We start from the raw sequence: 14,631 nt of genomic DNA on the forward strand, positions 1-14,631 counted from the left end.
GGATAGGCTACTGCAGCCAATGTAGCACCCTTGTAGTTCTGTATACACACAGTATTCTATTCTAGAATCAGTTGAAATTCTTTGTTTTCTCTTCATACACACACTATCTAGATCTGTTGCATATTTTGCCCCTGAAAAGCGCTTCTTGAGAAACTGGTTTCATTCTGAAAATAAAAGCTTATTGCAGATTGATTCTGTATTACCCTAAGTAATATGTAGATGGTCCCAGCAATTGGGGGGGGGGGTATCCATACCTGACCAATGAAGTTGTGGACAGGTGTATACCAAAAGCAAAATCACAACTTCCTTCTCCTGGGGAATGTGCAGAGAGAAAACGGCGTGCCTAACCTAAGCAAGGTGATGGTTTTGAAACGCATATCAACTCCACCCACCCTAAGTAGATGGCAGGATCTAGAATCAATCTTGATTGAAATCAGCATGTTGAAGACAAACATGAATGGTTCTGGATTTTGTGCTGCCAGTGGGTTAATGTGCACACAACCTCAGACTTTTGGTCTAGTTGTCAGTAGTTCATACACACATGCAAGAGTCTTTCCCACAACTGTTACCTCACGTCTTTTTAACTTGAGGGAGATACCTCAGGCAAAGCCTGGGGTTTTCTGCATGCAAAAGTATATTTGCACATAGCATGAGCTACCCCAATAGCTTTGGAATACACAAAGTAGTTTACCAGATAAATGTCTGCTGTTGCTATCTTTTGTGGGATCAGGAGGCAGGGGAAAGGGATGTGGGCGTTCTTGCAATAATGTTCTATAAATGTCTCTGCTGTTACTTCCCCATGTAAGTAGCCAAGAGGAAGCTCTTTTCAGTATAATATTTTTAAAGGTATATAATCTGAATGTATAGCGCTTAAAGGTTACAAATGTAGACAAATATGAGGTAAAATAACTGAACATACCCACATTCTGAGCAAGATGAAATAACATTCAAGAAGCGCAATGGTTTAATTTAATTTGTACTTTTATCTAAAGCTTAATAATGGATGGAAAAACAAGTGAAGGCAAATTTAAATGCTTGCATCCATAACCCTGTCACAGAGCCTGACTAATCATTTATCATCATTATCTTTTTTTTCCCAGCCAGCAGACTTCATAGGAAAGCAAGCACTGAAGCAGATTAAAGAAAAGGGGCTTGAACGGCAACTTGTGTATCTCACCTTGGAAACGGATTATGTTGATCCAGAGGGAAATGAAAGTGTCTGGTATAATAACAAGGCAAGTAGCATAGATTTTGTTTCAAAAAACTGAAGTAAAGCTTTTTAGAACATATTGTGCTCCCATCCATATTTCAAAATGAACAAAAGATAGTTTGCACACAGTTTAAAAAGGGTTGCAAACACCAGCATATGTTTGCGCAAGGAAATACGCACATGTGCAATGATATATGTTTTTATTTTTTGCTATAACAGATTAAAAAATGCCACCCCTTTGCAATTTCTACCAGTGGCAGTTCTCACAGTCCTCTGCTGGGCTTCTCACAACAAAAGGAATTTGTTACTGGGCCAGGTTCAAGGTTCTTGTGTTAATTCTCAGAGCTCTAAGCACCTTGGACCCAAAGATTATGTAAAGAAGAAGAGGAAGAAGAGTTTGGATTTGATATCCCACTTTATCACTACCCTAAGGAGTCTCAAAGCGGCTAACCTTCTCCTTTTCCCTTCCTCCCCCACAACAAACACTCTGTGAGGTGAGTGGGGCTGAGAGACTTCAAAGAAGTGTGACTGGCCCAAGGTCACCCAGCAGCTGCATGTGGAGGAGCGGGGAATCAAACCTGGTTCACCAGATTACGAATCCACCACTCTTAACCACTACACTACACTGGCTCTCTAAAGTAAAGGACTGATGAGGACTGTCCTGATGTGCTCTGTGCTTCCCCCCCCCTACTTTGAAACAGAATCAGGACCCCAGTCTACCCAGCTTTCAGGCAGACAAGATAAGACAGCCTGCTGAAATTGGACACAGCTTATAATTCAGGAGGTAGAGAGAGAGGCTGGGAGGAAACAGGAAAGCAGGGGAAAAACGCATCCTGACCTAAGTTGCTCACAATAGCAGCACTACCTCCATACAAATGTATGGTAAAAAAATTAAGAAGTGGGTCCTCAGTTGCATTTTTGGGTTAAAGGAGGGTTCCAGGTCCAAAAATGTTGAAGACCTGTGTTCACACAAAGATTGTGCCACCTTCAGGTGTCAAATTTCCAAAGAGAATGAATACTTTGAGATGCATTCAGATCAATGGACTTTAATAACTCAAGTGGTTTCAGTGGGTCTACTCTGAGTATGATTTAATATCTCTCAAAATTAGAAATGGAAAATTTATTACAATATTGAGTCACTTTTTAGATCCATCTGCATGTGTCCATATCAACAGCTTTCATTTATATAAATGAAAGTTATTTCATTAGAGTGGGGAATATTCTAAAAACTGTATTTATTACTTGAGGAATGTGATATATTTTTATGCTTCAGTGTAAGTTTGTAGGGTAGGTTTGTATGCAGCAGTTGAGCTATGTTGCTACTCAAGAACAGGTGATGCATGTGCAATATCTTTTTCCAGGGCACAAATTGTTCTCTATGTTGAGATGCTCCCAGCCTTTTTTTTTTTTGGTTAAAGCAGACAAGATAACTATGTAACGTGCAGTCATGTGTTTGATTTTCTAACATACTGACTGTTTTATTGAATAATACAACCTACATCAATTGTGTAGGCTTCCATGCACTAAAACCTTTGTGATATTTGGGTAATTTTTCAGGTTATTGGCAACACCACATCTGGATGTTACAGCTACAGCACTCAGCAGAGTCTGGCTTTTGCATATGTCCCTGTGGAACTCAGTAAAGTTGGACAGAAACTGGAAGTTGAACTACTAGGCAAAAATTATCAAGCAACTATTATCCAGGAACCATTGGTTATGACTGAGCCAACAAGAACACGGCTTCAGAAGAAGGGTGGAAGTGCTAAAATATAAACAGGCAGGCGTTTAATTCCTCAATATTAAGAGTCAATACTTGATTAGCATATTTCATTTGAGTTGAATGCAAATTACACATGAAATATGCAACAAAATAATACTTTATGTTTACTAATCATTAAGAATAAGGAACAATTTAAGAAACCACTGTTACTTATGCACATTAGTTCTTGCAAATAATGTACACCAAGTCAGTAAATAGCAGCAGCAACAGTCTTGAGTATGTTGTAAAAAAACGGGATTGTTGCAGTATGATTGAGCAAGTGGCAGGAGTCCTGGGCTACAGAGCATGTGGCAAATCTTTGTAGAAATGATGGTCTGATCACAAAGGAGAACAAAATACTGAGGCTATAAGCCCATGAATTGATGGGAATTTGAAAGCAGTGAAAGCCTCCTACCTAGGTTGGCGCAGTGGTGAAATAAGTTCCATATCTGAAGCAAGGGTCTAGGTAACCAAACAGAAATTTACTTAGAAGACAGTTTTACCTCCCAATGATTTTTGAACTTGCATTGCATATAAGGATGGGGGAGAAATTCAATTCAGTTTGTATTTAAAGGTAAACTTATCTCATTTGCACTTTCTGAAACACTGCACAAACCAAAAGATAGCTATCCTTTGAAATTCATAATTCTCCGATTTTGGGGGCATTTTTTCCCAACCAAATCATGTGTACAAAAATGCATATACTAAGGTTAAGTATGCATAAAAATGCATATATCTGTGAGAATAACATACAAAAATGCATTATATATGGGGAAATTGCTTTGCCAAATTGTGCATACTGTATTAGGCAAAATTGCATACACATATGTATACATTAGGAGAAATTCACAGTAAGTTACTGTCAAATCTTCTAGGGGACGTATGAAAAATGGTGAATTGATGTGGAAGTCATAGAGGTAAATTTAAAATAGGGAGGGGGGATGAGAAACAGTGAAACTGAAATTGACAGATTCCTCCATCCCTATTTGCAAAACAGCTACTTGGTTCACACCATTTGGGCTATTTTTTAAAAAAAGGAAATTGGGAAAGTGAATTGGAGATAAAACCAATGACACCACAGGGGTCTAGATTCCTAGGTACTCTAGTTGGTGATTTATATCAGAAAATAGGGAATCTCTCTGTGTGTGTGTGTGTTTCTGTGTTTCTTTGAACACCTGTACAACACAAATCTCTCATTTGAAACTTCATGGCTGGTGGGCTAGCCCTTCCAGAAAAATCTGTCTGCCTTGGTTGACTAGTCTGTGCTGGATACCAAATCCATAAAACATTGATTAATTTCATACTTAGACCATAATTTTCCCTTTTCATAAGCCTAATGCTAACTTTTAAAACATTTTTGTGTCCTTGCTCACACTATTCAACACTAAATTTTCATTGTCCTATTTAAAGGTCACTTAAACAAAAATTGCTCAAAAGTGCAGAATCTTCCACAGAAACTGATACATCTAAGTCCTTCAGTAAAGAAGCTGAAGCATAAATAAGACATGCCAGTAGAAACACAGTTTGAATAATGAGCACCTATTATTGCCAATGATTTAATGCAAGCTGACATTACATTGTACAGATCTGAGTATCTGTTTACAAAGCAGGTTGCAATAAAATATAGAAGCTGACAGGATTGCCCATAGTGCTAGCTGGAGTGAGAGAGAAAAATCCTTTTCAAAATTATTCTCTTATACTTTATATTATTTGGCCTATTTTCTTCAACCATGACAGGATCTGATTTTATTTTTTTAAGATGACATTGTTTGTAATCAATCACTTTTTACATCTTAGTTTGCCAATACATTCTTTTAGATGTTAAAAAGGATTAGAATTAAGCATATTTTATGTAGAAACAAAAATATATAAACACAGGGCACAATTTCTCTCCTGCCTCATTACCTATAGAACTCATTTGTAAAACTGTGAACAAAGGGAAACTTTTATCTCTTCACCTACCCCTTGCGGCTAGGTGCTTGTCCAGCCGTTATGTGGAACGGAAAGTCCATAGATGGATAGATAGATAGATAGATAGATAGATAGATAATCTCCCATAGTGTAGTCATCCCCAACCTGCTGCCCTCTAGAATATGGCCATGTAGCCTGGGGTTTATGGGACTTTTAGTGCAAAACATCTGGAGAGCACAATGTTGGAGAAGGTTGTTATGGTGGTACTGGTCTTTACTACACCACGAGTGGGCTACTTGCTCTTGGAGCATGAGTAGCTTGCACACAGCACTTTGCATAGATGCTACTACGGGAGGTACGCATGCACACCCTACCCCAGATTTAAACCTGTGCTTTGTGGAGTCCTTTACAGATTATTTATTTATTATATCTATAACATGCCAGGTGTCAGGGAAGAGTTAGAAGTTTCCAGTTTCTCAGAGGGAGAAAGCATTCGCCAAGGGGGGAAGGAGAGCAGTGAATCTAACAGAAGAGAGCAAGAGGAACAACAGGGAGGGACTGGCTGTTCACAGGAAAGGCAAGGGTTACGTTCTAGCTCAGATTCGGAGGAGGGGAGATACAAGCCAGCTCTAGCCAGGAGGTTAGAAAAAAGAGCGGGAAAGCGAAGGGAAGGGCGCCTTCGCCATTTTGAGGGTGGCTGGTCACGGAGAAGCAGAGCTCAGAAGGTATCTGAAATAAGTGACTCTGAGGAATAATAGTTAAGAACCATTTATAAGATTGTTTTGTTAATACACAATAAAAAGTTTTATAAAAGAACAAGAAGCGTTTGTGTGGTGATCTGAAGAGGACAACGACCAGTCCTGACACCAGGATTGGCTCCCAAAGCAGTTTACAATTAAAGCCTCTTAAAAGGGGACAATATAATTAAGGATATGTTTGTGACTAGAATAGATCAGGCCATTTATATTAATTATTTATTGGTGTGATTTCACTCGCTGAATAATCATAAAATGTAAGTTCATACATGTTTGCAATTCCTGATGAATATCATATATTTTTGTTCCTTGCATTATTAAAATTCATACACTTTTTCCTTTCAAAGCAATATAGTTTTTTAAAAGCCCTTGTTCATGTTTTCATGTCGCCAATTTTGTAAGCAGATGGAGATTGTAATTCAGTGGTTTTGTAGGAAAGGTAGCTCTAGCAGTTATCCTTGAGAAATGCTGTCAACATGCCTAGATTACTTAACTTGTTGCACACTAACTGACACAAATTAAAGCAAGAAAATGCAGAGAGACCTTACTTTTTTTCTTAACCGATTTCCTAAAGTTTAAGTCAGGCATAGGCAAACTCGGCCTCCAGATGTTTTGGTACTACAACTCCCATCATCCCTAGCTAACAGGACCAGTGGTCAGGGATGATGGGAATTGTAGTCTCAAAACATCTGGAGGGCTGAGTTTGCCTATGCCTGGTTTAAGTTTACAAATATTTCAGTAAGAAGAGTTACACTGGGCAGCACAGCTAACCCCACAAATAATTATTTTTATATACTGTACAATACAATAATAGCGCAGTCTCATCAAAATAGCCTCTGATTAATACACTATCTACAGTAGTGTCAGATCCCTAGCTGGCAGGTTCCCAGGTCCAATAGGCCTAGTGTAGTGAGGAGCATACCAGAACAAGATAGGAGAACAGCAAGCAAATATAAGGCCCCAGACTCCTAGAGCATTCTACAGTAAATACAAGTAGCTCAGACTGAAGAGCAAGACTGATGACTAGATGTTCTAAGAGTTGGTGGAGTTGGATTGTCTTTAGAATAAGCTAGGATTGCCATCTAAATGGTACTCTAGAAGTTCTTAACCCAAGTTACTACTTCCGGTTAGCGGAGTCTGTAACCCAAAGTGTTTGTAACCGAAGGTGTTTGTAACCAGAGGTATCACTGTACGTCCTTTTTCTTACCTGATTCGAAGCAGTCCTATATGGAGAATGTTCTTGGCCTCCTGCTGGTTTTTTTTTTCACTAGTAGAAGACTTCTATCCTTGTTATCCTTTTAAAACTCACAAAAAATAAAATCCCGTTGGTAACCCTCAGTGTCCACGTGGCCTGCTAATGTATACAGTGGTACCTGGGGTTAAGAACTTAATTCGTTCCGGAGGTCTGTTCTTAACCTGAAACTGTTCTTAACCTGAAGCACCACTTTAGCTAATGGGGCCTCCCGCTGCCGCCGTGCCACCGGAGCACGATTTCTGTTCTCACCCTGAAGCAAAGTTCTTAATCTGAGGTACTATTTCTGGGTTAGCGGAGTCTGTAACCTGAAGCGTATGTAACCTGAAGTGTATGTAACCTGAGGTACCACTGTACAGTGAGACTTACATTGTTAAGAAGGTTGCCTGAAGTAGCATAGGATAAATCGGGTTCTGATAATTGGGCTGTGCTATAACCGATTGTTAAATGAAAGAGAGGGAACATAGACAAGCATACAAATTAGCCGAAATGTGAAGGGAAAATACATCTTGTCCTTGGTCTGGAGGAGGAGAGTGAAAACTGCTGCAGCTAACAGATTTGCCCACAGATCAGATAAAAGTGCTGCTGCAGTTTGGCAGACTATTGGGTGGGTGATGGAGTCAACCCTGAAGAAAGTACCCCAGAGGGCACTTGGAGGCTGCCACCCCCTTTAAGTTTGTATTGATGAATTTATCAATCTAGTAGAAGAAAATGAGCAATGCATTATTAGGTAGTAATTGAAATAATATTTTTTGCTTCCAAAAAGTTGCCTATAAGCAAGTGACTGAATCAGTAAAGAGTAAGGCAAGAAGGAAGTGGCTGTGTTGCTGTTTCTTTGGCCTTGTACTGATGTGGGTGGAGGTAGGCGAATGATCTGGGTCTCAAGATGTTTAATGCTGCCATAGATTCTTTACAAACGAGAAATTCACTTTGTGACAAGTGGTTGGTTGGAAATAAAGCGTGTTAAGGTTGTGGTTGGTGGGAATGGTTGAGAGTGAGATTTGCATGTGGGAGTGTGCTATTTTTGGGAGATGCTATTGTGAAAGAAAGTTTAGGCACAGCTGCCTCCTTAGTTATTTTGCTTAGCAAATGATGCTTTAATATGTGAATTCTGATTGTACTTTTGTCTTTGATTTTTTACTTGTAATGTTTACTGATGTTGATATTTTGTTTCACTGTTAATGGTGCTGCTTTAAATGTGGATCTTTATTACATTTTTGTGTATGATTGTTATTTGCAATGTTCTTTTCTAGTATTTTGTAATATTTGTATTTGATGTTGTATGATGTGCTGTAAACTGCTTAGAGATTTTGTTTCCCCATGCGATGTAAAACAGAATAGAAATAATAAAGTAAGATTCCTATGCTTCTAAGCCAGCTTTATAAACACCAGATCCATATAAGACAAGCACCTGTTAGTTTAGTGTTTTCTACAATAATAAACCTTGTTATTCTTCCATTTCTGCTGTTCTCAACATGGGTTCAGGCTGTCCGGAGCACACTTGTAAGAGTTCTTAAGTTACGGCTACCCTCCTTCACCCATTTGCAGTCACTAGATTTACCTAAGCCTGAATTACAGGTTTTGCCTTTAACTGTCCTAGTAACCTTGGGCTCCCAGCCAACAGATAAGAGTCGTGGTTTCCAGTAGGGCCTGTAATCTTAACTCACTGCAGCTCAGCACAGTGCCTAAGGCATGGGTAGGCAAACTAAGGCCCAGGGGCTGGATCTGGCCCAATCGCCTTCTATATCCGGCCCGCAGACGGTCCGGGAATTAGTGTATTTTTACATGAATAGAATGTGTGCTTTTATTTAAAATGCATCTCTGGGTTATTTGTGGGGCATAGGAATTCATTCACCACCACCCCCCCCCAAAAAAAGATTGCTGACCCCTGGGCTAAGTCAAAGGATTGGGCCGTTCATAGAATAATACTGCTGTGTTCTGCTTTAATATTTCCATTTTTTTTACCAGATTATTTCTTTTTTATCGCTCTTGCACTTCAGCTGAAACATTCTCTTACAAGATTTCAAAATAAAACATTACTAAAAGAAGCCCATTTATGAGATGCACATTTTAACCAGCACAATTAACAAGAGAATGAAACAATATCGTAAGCCTAGGGAAGGCACCAGAAGGATGAGGCAGCTGGTGCTGCAGGAGCAAGTCTTCCCTGGGGCATCCCCTTCCACCTCTGACCCCGGACCATGTACAGTACTGCTCTGTACTTCTTTAAGCCCTCTGGACAGACTCAGGCTGGGGAAGGAACGGGAGACGGGCAGGCTGGTGGTTCCTGTTTCATTTCGCTCCGGGGGGCGGAGCTGACTGTGATTGGCTTCCTCCAGGGTGGGCGGACCATTTGCCCTCGGAGGCAGACTTTCAGGTCCCTGTGCCCTTCCTGCTCTGTGAGTTCCTGCTGGGGCTGGCGGAGGACTTAGGGATGCTCCAGCGGTTGGTGTTCGGGCGCTGCTCGCCCCCGGGGCTGCTGCTGCTGCTGTTGCTGTGCTTGGCGCGCACGTGCCTGAGCGCTGCGCCTCCGCGGCCCGTCAACTTGGTCTTCGTGTTGGCCGACGACCTGGGCTGGGGGGACGTCAGCTGGCACGGCTCCGAAATCCGCACCCCGACCCTGGACGCGCTGGGGGCGGGTGGCGTGCGCCTGGAGAGCTACTACACGCAGCCGCTGTGCACCCCGTCGCGCAGCCAGCTGCTCACCGGCAGGTACCAGGTAGGCGGGAAAACGCGGCGGGATTGGACTTGCCCAAGCGAAGGGCTTCGAGACTGAGGGAGGGACGTGTAGAAACTGGCTGAGGTGCTTGTGTCTTCCCGCCCCGGCATCTCTCCCTTGCCGTCGGTGGATTCCTGTGAGAATCTAAGCCTAACTTTATAGCCCTCGCAGTTGCAGTTCGAATGAGTGGTTTCTAAAACTTAGGAACTGCTGAGGTCTTTGCGTATTGACCCATCTTAATTATCAGGGATGTGTATTTTTTTTTTTTTTTCTGATTTGAAAGTCACGCCCAAATCATGAGAGCTCTTCATTCGTGTAGCGCGTCACGTGCGTTTGTGTCTGTCCAGCAACGTGACGAGCTCCAGTCAAAAAGAGTCACGTCAGTTTCCTGTCAGAGCTGACTGAACATCTGAAATAAGGTTGAGGTTTGGGGGTTGTATTTCTGGGCAACGTATTTGTAGTTTTCTTTGCCCGTTGTTCTAAAAGTTATTAGCTCTTAACATTGAGAGGGCCAATATTCCCCTTCCGGCCCGTATGCCCTGTAAACCTTAGCCCAATGATATATCTTGCAAAAATGCACGACGAATTCCTAGTACTGTATTGTTTTCCTAGTGCAAAGATACCATAGGAATAGATAATTATCTGGTTTGGGGAGACCTCTAGTGGCTGTTTAATATGCATTTCAGTAAGAGGTCAGGATTGTGTCTTTTGTAAACTTCTGTAATTTGTTAGGGAAAGCAACGTGTAATAATGAATATACTTTATTTTTGCATTTCAGCAAGCAGTGCATTTTTGCATATCAGCAAGCAGTGTTTTCCAGTGCACAGCATATATTTTTAAGGGAAGGAGGAGCTACAAAGCTCCTTTTGGTTTGCATGTCAGCATCATGAATGAAACATTTTATCAGCAGAGCTGAGAAAGGAAACAGCTGATTAAAACTTAGCCTTCTCTCCTCAAGTTTCAGCGGCTGCCTCAAATCTAACTGACTTTCTATTTGTGGGTGTTTCCTGCCGCCTATGATTCTGGGATTATCTCATAAAGTGGATGTGTGCCAATCACTCCGCTAGGAAGCCTGGTGTTTGGATTTGGGGCAGGGGTGCAGGGAGAAAGCAAAGGAAATGGTGCAACTGGTGGCATTTCTTGCAGAAGCCCATATTGTAGCAAGCCGATTGAATTCTAAAGTGCTGCAACACTCACGCTCCTTTACCCTATCCTGCTGGCAACGGAAACTGCTTACACAAGAAGATGCTACTGTTAGCTAGTCCTACCACAGGCTGGACACTATTCAAGCTGTTGTTAGGCAACCTGGAGAATTAGTTCTGGGACTGCATCTCATTCTTTAGCAGCAGTGAGGAGGAACTTTAGTTAAGCCACAGAGGGCATGCTTTGCATCCACAAGGTCCCAGGTTCAATCCCTGCCTTCTTTAGTTAAAAGAATCAGGAAGCAACTGATGTGAAAGCCCCCTGCCTGGGACAGCGAAAAGCTGCCGCCATTTACAGGTGGCTTCATTTGAATGTAATGACAAACCATGCTGAAGCCCTGCTTTGTTTTACAAACCATGAGTTGCCCCACAGATTATCAAACAAACCAAAAGTCTTCGAAGTTTGGTTTGTTTTCCAGCTGCTACTGTTAGCCAGTTTTCCAGCTGCTCCTGCATCCTGCCTTTGTAGTTTGGTGAGCTTGGGTGGTCATATAAATTGTGGTTAAGGAAAGGTGCTCAGTTTGCCATGTTTAAAAGAAACTAAGCTATGAGCCAATAACTGTGGTTTCAGATCATGGTTTTGTAGGTAATAGACAAAACAAAGTTCAGCTGCTGGGCAGTGTTCATACATAATGCTGTGCCATGGTTTAATAAACCATGCCCTAGTGTTATGTGCAAAACAGGGCAATGAATATTGTTTAAAGCACACCCTTCCTTATACAAGATTGCAAACCCACCTAAAAATTGAGAACATAAGCCTGATTAAGATGATCTGGTGATGAAGGAGGTCGATTCCAGCCCCCTGCCTTCTCCAAACATATTGTCCTGGCAGCATTAGCTATATGGATTGACAGATGGCACACACAAAGAAAGAAGGATTGGAGCCTTTGATTTCTTATGACAATAGAGTTGTTCATAGTTGGGACTCTGTATACTGCTTGCAGTTCATTCATTCATCATAAACCAATTTGAGAAAAGGAGAACTTAAACTATGCCCCATCTCTTTCACACTCTGCAAAGCTCTATAGCTTAGGATGGGCCTGTAATTAGAGCATCTGCTCTGCTTGCAGAATAGTCCAAGTTCAGTCCCCGGTATTTCTAGTCAGGACTGAGGGAATTCCCTGTCTGAAACGCTGTAAAGTTTCCAACAGTCCTGTTGCTCCGCCGTGACCTCCCTGCCAATTTTGATACAGTGACTGAACTGGAGGCCCCTCAACTGACTTCAGGTCCAGTGTTGGACCATTTTGATCGGATACTCCCTGCTGATGTGGATAGATTCCTCCAAGTTGGTAGGCCCACTACCTGCCTCCTTGATCTGTGCCCATCTTGGCTGATTAGGGTGTGTCCAGATGTTGCGCGGACCCCCCTGGTTGAAATTATCAATTTGTCCCTTGACACAGGGACATTCCCAGGGGAACTGAAGGAAGCAGTAGTGTGTCCACTCTTAAAGAAAACTTCATTAGATCCCTTAGACCTATCCAATTACTGCCCAGTTTCAAATCTTCCATATCTGGGTAAGGTAATTGAGAGAGCAGTTGCTGAACAGCTTGGTAGGTTTCTGGAGGAAACATCAGCTTTAGATCCATTTCAGTCCGGTTTCCGTCCTGGTTTTGGGACCAAGACGGCTCTGGTTGCCCTAACATGATCTCCATAGACAACTGGATCAAGGTGGGTCAGGACTGCTGATCCTTTTAGATTTGTCAGCAGCCTTTGACATGGTCGATCATGATCTTCTGGACCACCGCCTCGCAGACGTGGGGATACAGGGCATAGCCCGTAACTGGCTGTGCTCTTTTATCTCTGGTCGGGGACAGAGGGTGGCACTAGGGAGGGAAATATCGTCGCACCATTCCTTGGTGTGTGGAGGGCCGCAGGGCGCAATTCTCTCCCCGATGCTTTTTAACATCTTTATGTGCTCCCTTGCCCAGGTTATCCAGAGCTTTGGGCTGGGCTGTCACCAATATGCTGATGACACTCAGCTATATCTGCTGATGGATGGCCACACTGACTCGGCCCCGAACACACTGACTAGATGCTTGGAAGCTGTGGCTGGATGGTTTCGTGGGAGCCGATTGAAACCAAATCCTTCGAAGACAGAGGTCCTCTGGCTGGGTTGGGATGGCATGGGGATGAGGGACCAACTCCCTTCTCTTGCGGGGGCCCAGTTAGTGCCATTGCCTTCCGTTAAGAGTTTGAGTGTAATCCTTGACGCCTCCCTTTCCATGGAGGCGCAAGTTACAGCAACAGCCAAGGCGACATTTTTCCACCTTCGCCGCATCAAGCAGTTGGTCCCTTACCTTTCCCGCCCCGACCTGGCCACAGTGATCCATGCGACGGTCATCTCCAGGCTTGACTACTGTAATTCGCTCTACGCAGGGCTGCCCTTGAAGCTGACCCAGAAACTCCAGCGGGTACAGAATGCTGCAGCGAGGCTCCTCACGGGGTCTCTGCCATGGGAGCATATTCACCCAGTGCTTTTCAAACTGCACTGACTCCCGGTAGAGTACAGGGTCAGATTTAAGGTGCTGCTTTTGACCTTTAAGGCCCTTCATGGCCTAGGACCCTCGTACCTACGGGACCGCCTCTCCCGATATGCCCCACGGAGAGCCTCAAGGTCCATAAATAGCAACACCCTAGTCGTCCCGGGCCCTAAGGAAGTTAGATTGGCTTCAACCAGGGCCAGGGCCTTTTCAACTCTGGCTCCGGCCTGGTGGAATGCTCTGCCTCATGAGACCAGGGCCCTGCAGGATCTGATTTCTTTCTGCCGGGCCTGTAAGACAGAGTTGTTCCATGCTTCCGGGGTGGCGCCATCGGCAATGGCAGACTCCCTCTGATCTGGAGGGACTAGCTCCACGCGAAACGGGTCTTTTCCGCTACGGCGAAGCGGGGACCCTTTCAAAAATCACAGGCGGATGAAGCCTGTGACCATGGGACTCGGCGGGCACCTTTAGCGCCCCCCCAACCCGCAAAAGAACCCACTAACGGGCTCCGGAGCGAAGGGGGGAAGTGGCGCGGTGCTGAGAGTCAACTGCTTCTTCCGTGGAGCGAAGCCGCACAGCTGTTGCCGGAGAGCGCTGCCTTTTTCCTGGGACAATTTGGCTTCTAAAATAATCACCCATGAGTACTTAAATTTCGGACAATTGGACTTTAAATAAGGACTTGCGAGTAGAAAGGAAAATTGGACTTAAAAGTTTACCTCAATTTGGCACTGAAACGGGAAGGTCTAAACAGGAAGTCAGCCTTCCGTTTCTTTGTAGATAGATTAAAGCAAAGACATGGCAAACTAGAGCTCAGAAAATCGCTTGTAAAAGATTAACTTTCATCATTTAAAATTGTTGAACCCCCCTTCGGAAGCAGGAGAAGAGGGGGGATTTTTTCGGACTGTTTAAACCTGCAGAAGTGAGTGTAAAGTAAAGTAACTTTCCACCGTCCTGATCCTGGAGCGGGGTGTCAGGACTGACGTTTTTTGAAGCTCATTGACCAGAGACAAACGTTTTTGACAGATAGCTATAAGAAGAGAAACCTTGATTCCATTGTTCCCCTTTGCATTCTAAAGGAACAAATATTGACAAAATATCTGAAAAAGGAAACTTTGTTGTTAGACTTGTCTTTAAAAGAAAGAACAAATAGAAGTTTTCCCCTAGAGGGAGACTGTGAAACTGTAACCAACTCCGGGGAGCTTGCAGCTGTTACAGATTACAATCGTGGGAATAGACTTCTGACTTTGCAGGACAATGTATTCAGAAGCTCTGTTGCGTGCTTTCTGTAAAACAAATGCCCTACTGGAACAGCTACATGAGAAGACGGACTTGATGGCTGATGC

At 43.1% G+C, this 14,631-nt stretch overlaps 2 protein-coding genes across 4 annotated transcripts in view; both read left to right on the forward strand.

The window, feature by feature from the left end:
• DMGDH (dimethylglycine dehydrogenase) overlaps positions 1 to 8,345 on the forward strand; it is a 51,632-nt gene extending 43,287 nt beyond the window's left edge. For 2 of the 3 annotated variants that reach the window (XM_080972487.1, XM_080972488.1), the window contains exons 15-16: positions 1,101 to 1,235; positions 2,768 to 8,345. In XM_080972487.1, coding sequence (XP_080828613.1) covers positions 1,101 to 1,235; positions 2,768 to 2,983 — 351 coding nt within the window. In that variant the 3' untranslated portion in view covers positions 2,984 to 8,345. The remainder of the gene's footprint in view (positions 1 to 1,100; positions 1,236 to 2,767) is intronic. The other variant, XR_013977154.1, reaches the window with a different exon arrangement.
• Positions 8,346 to 9,278: 933 nt separating this feature from the next.
• ARSB (arylsulfatase B) overlaps positions 9,279 to 14,631 on the forward strand; it is a 76,837-nt gene continuing 71,484 nt past the window's right edge. Inside the window, exon 1 of the mRNA XM_080972821.1 lies at positions 9,279 to 9,606. Within this exon, the coding sequence (XP_080828947.1) occupies positions 9,322 to 9,606 (285 nt within the window). The 5' untranslated portion in view covers positions 9,279 to 9,321. The remainder of the gene's footprint in view (positions 9,607 to 14,631) is intronic.

Source organism: Podarcis pityusensis (assembly GCF_964106645.2).
Source record: "Podarcis pityusensis genome assembly, chromosome: 11".
In the NCBI taxonomy this organism is placed as follows: Eukaryota; Metazoa; Chordata; class Lepidosauria; order Squamata; family Lacertidae; genus Podarcis; species Podarcis pityusensis.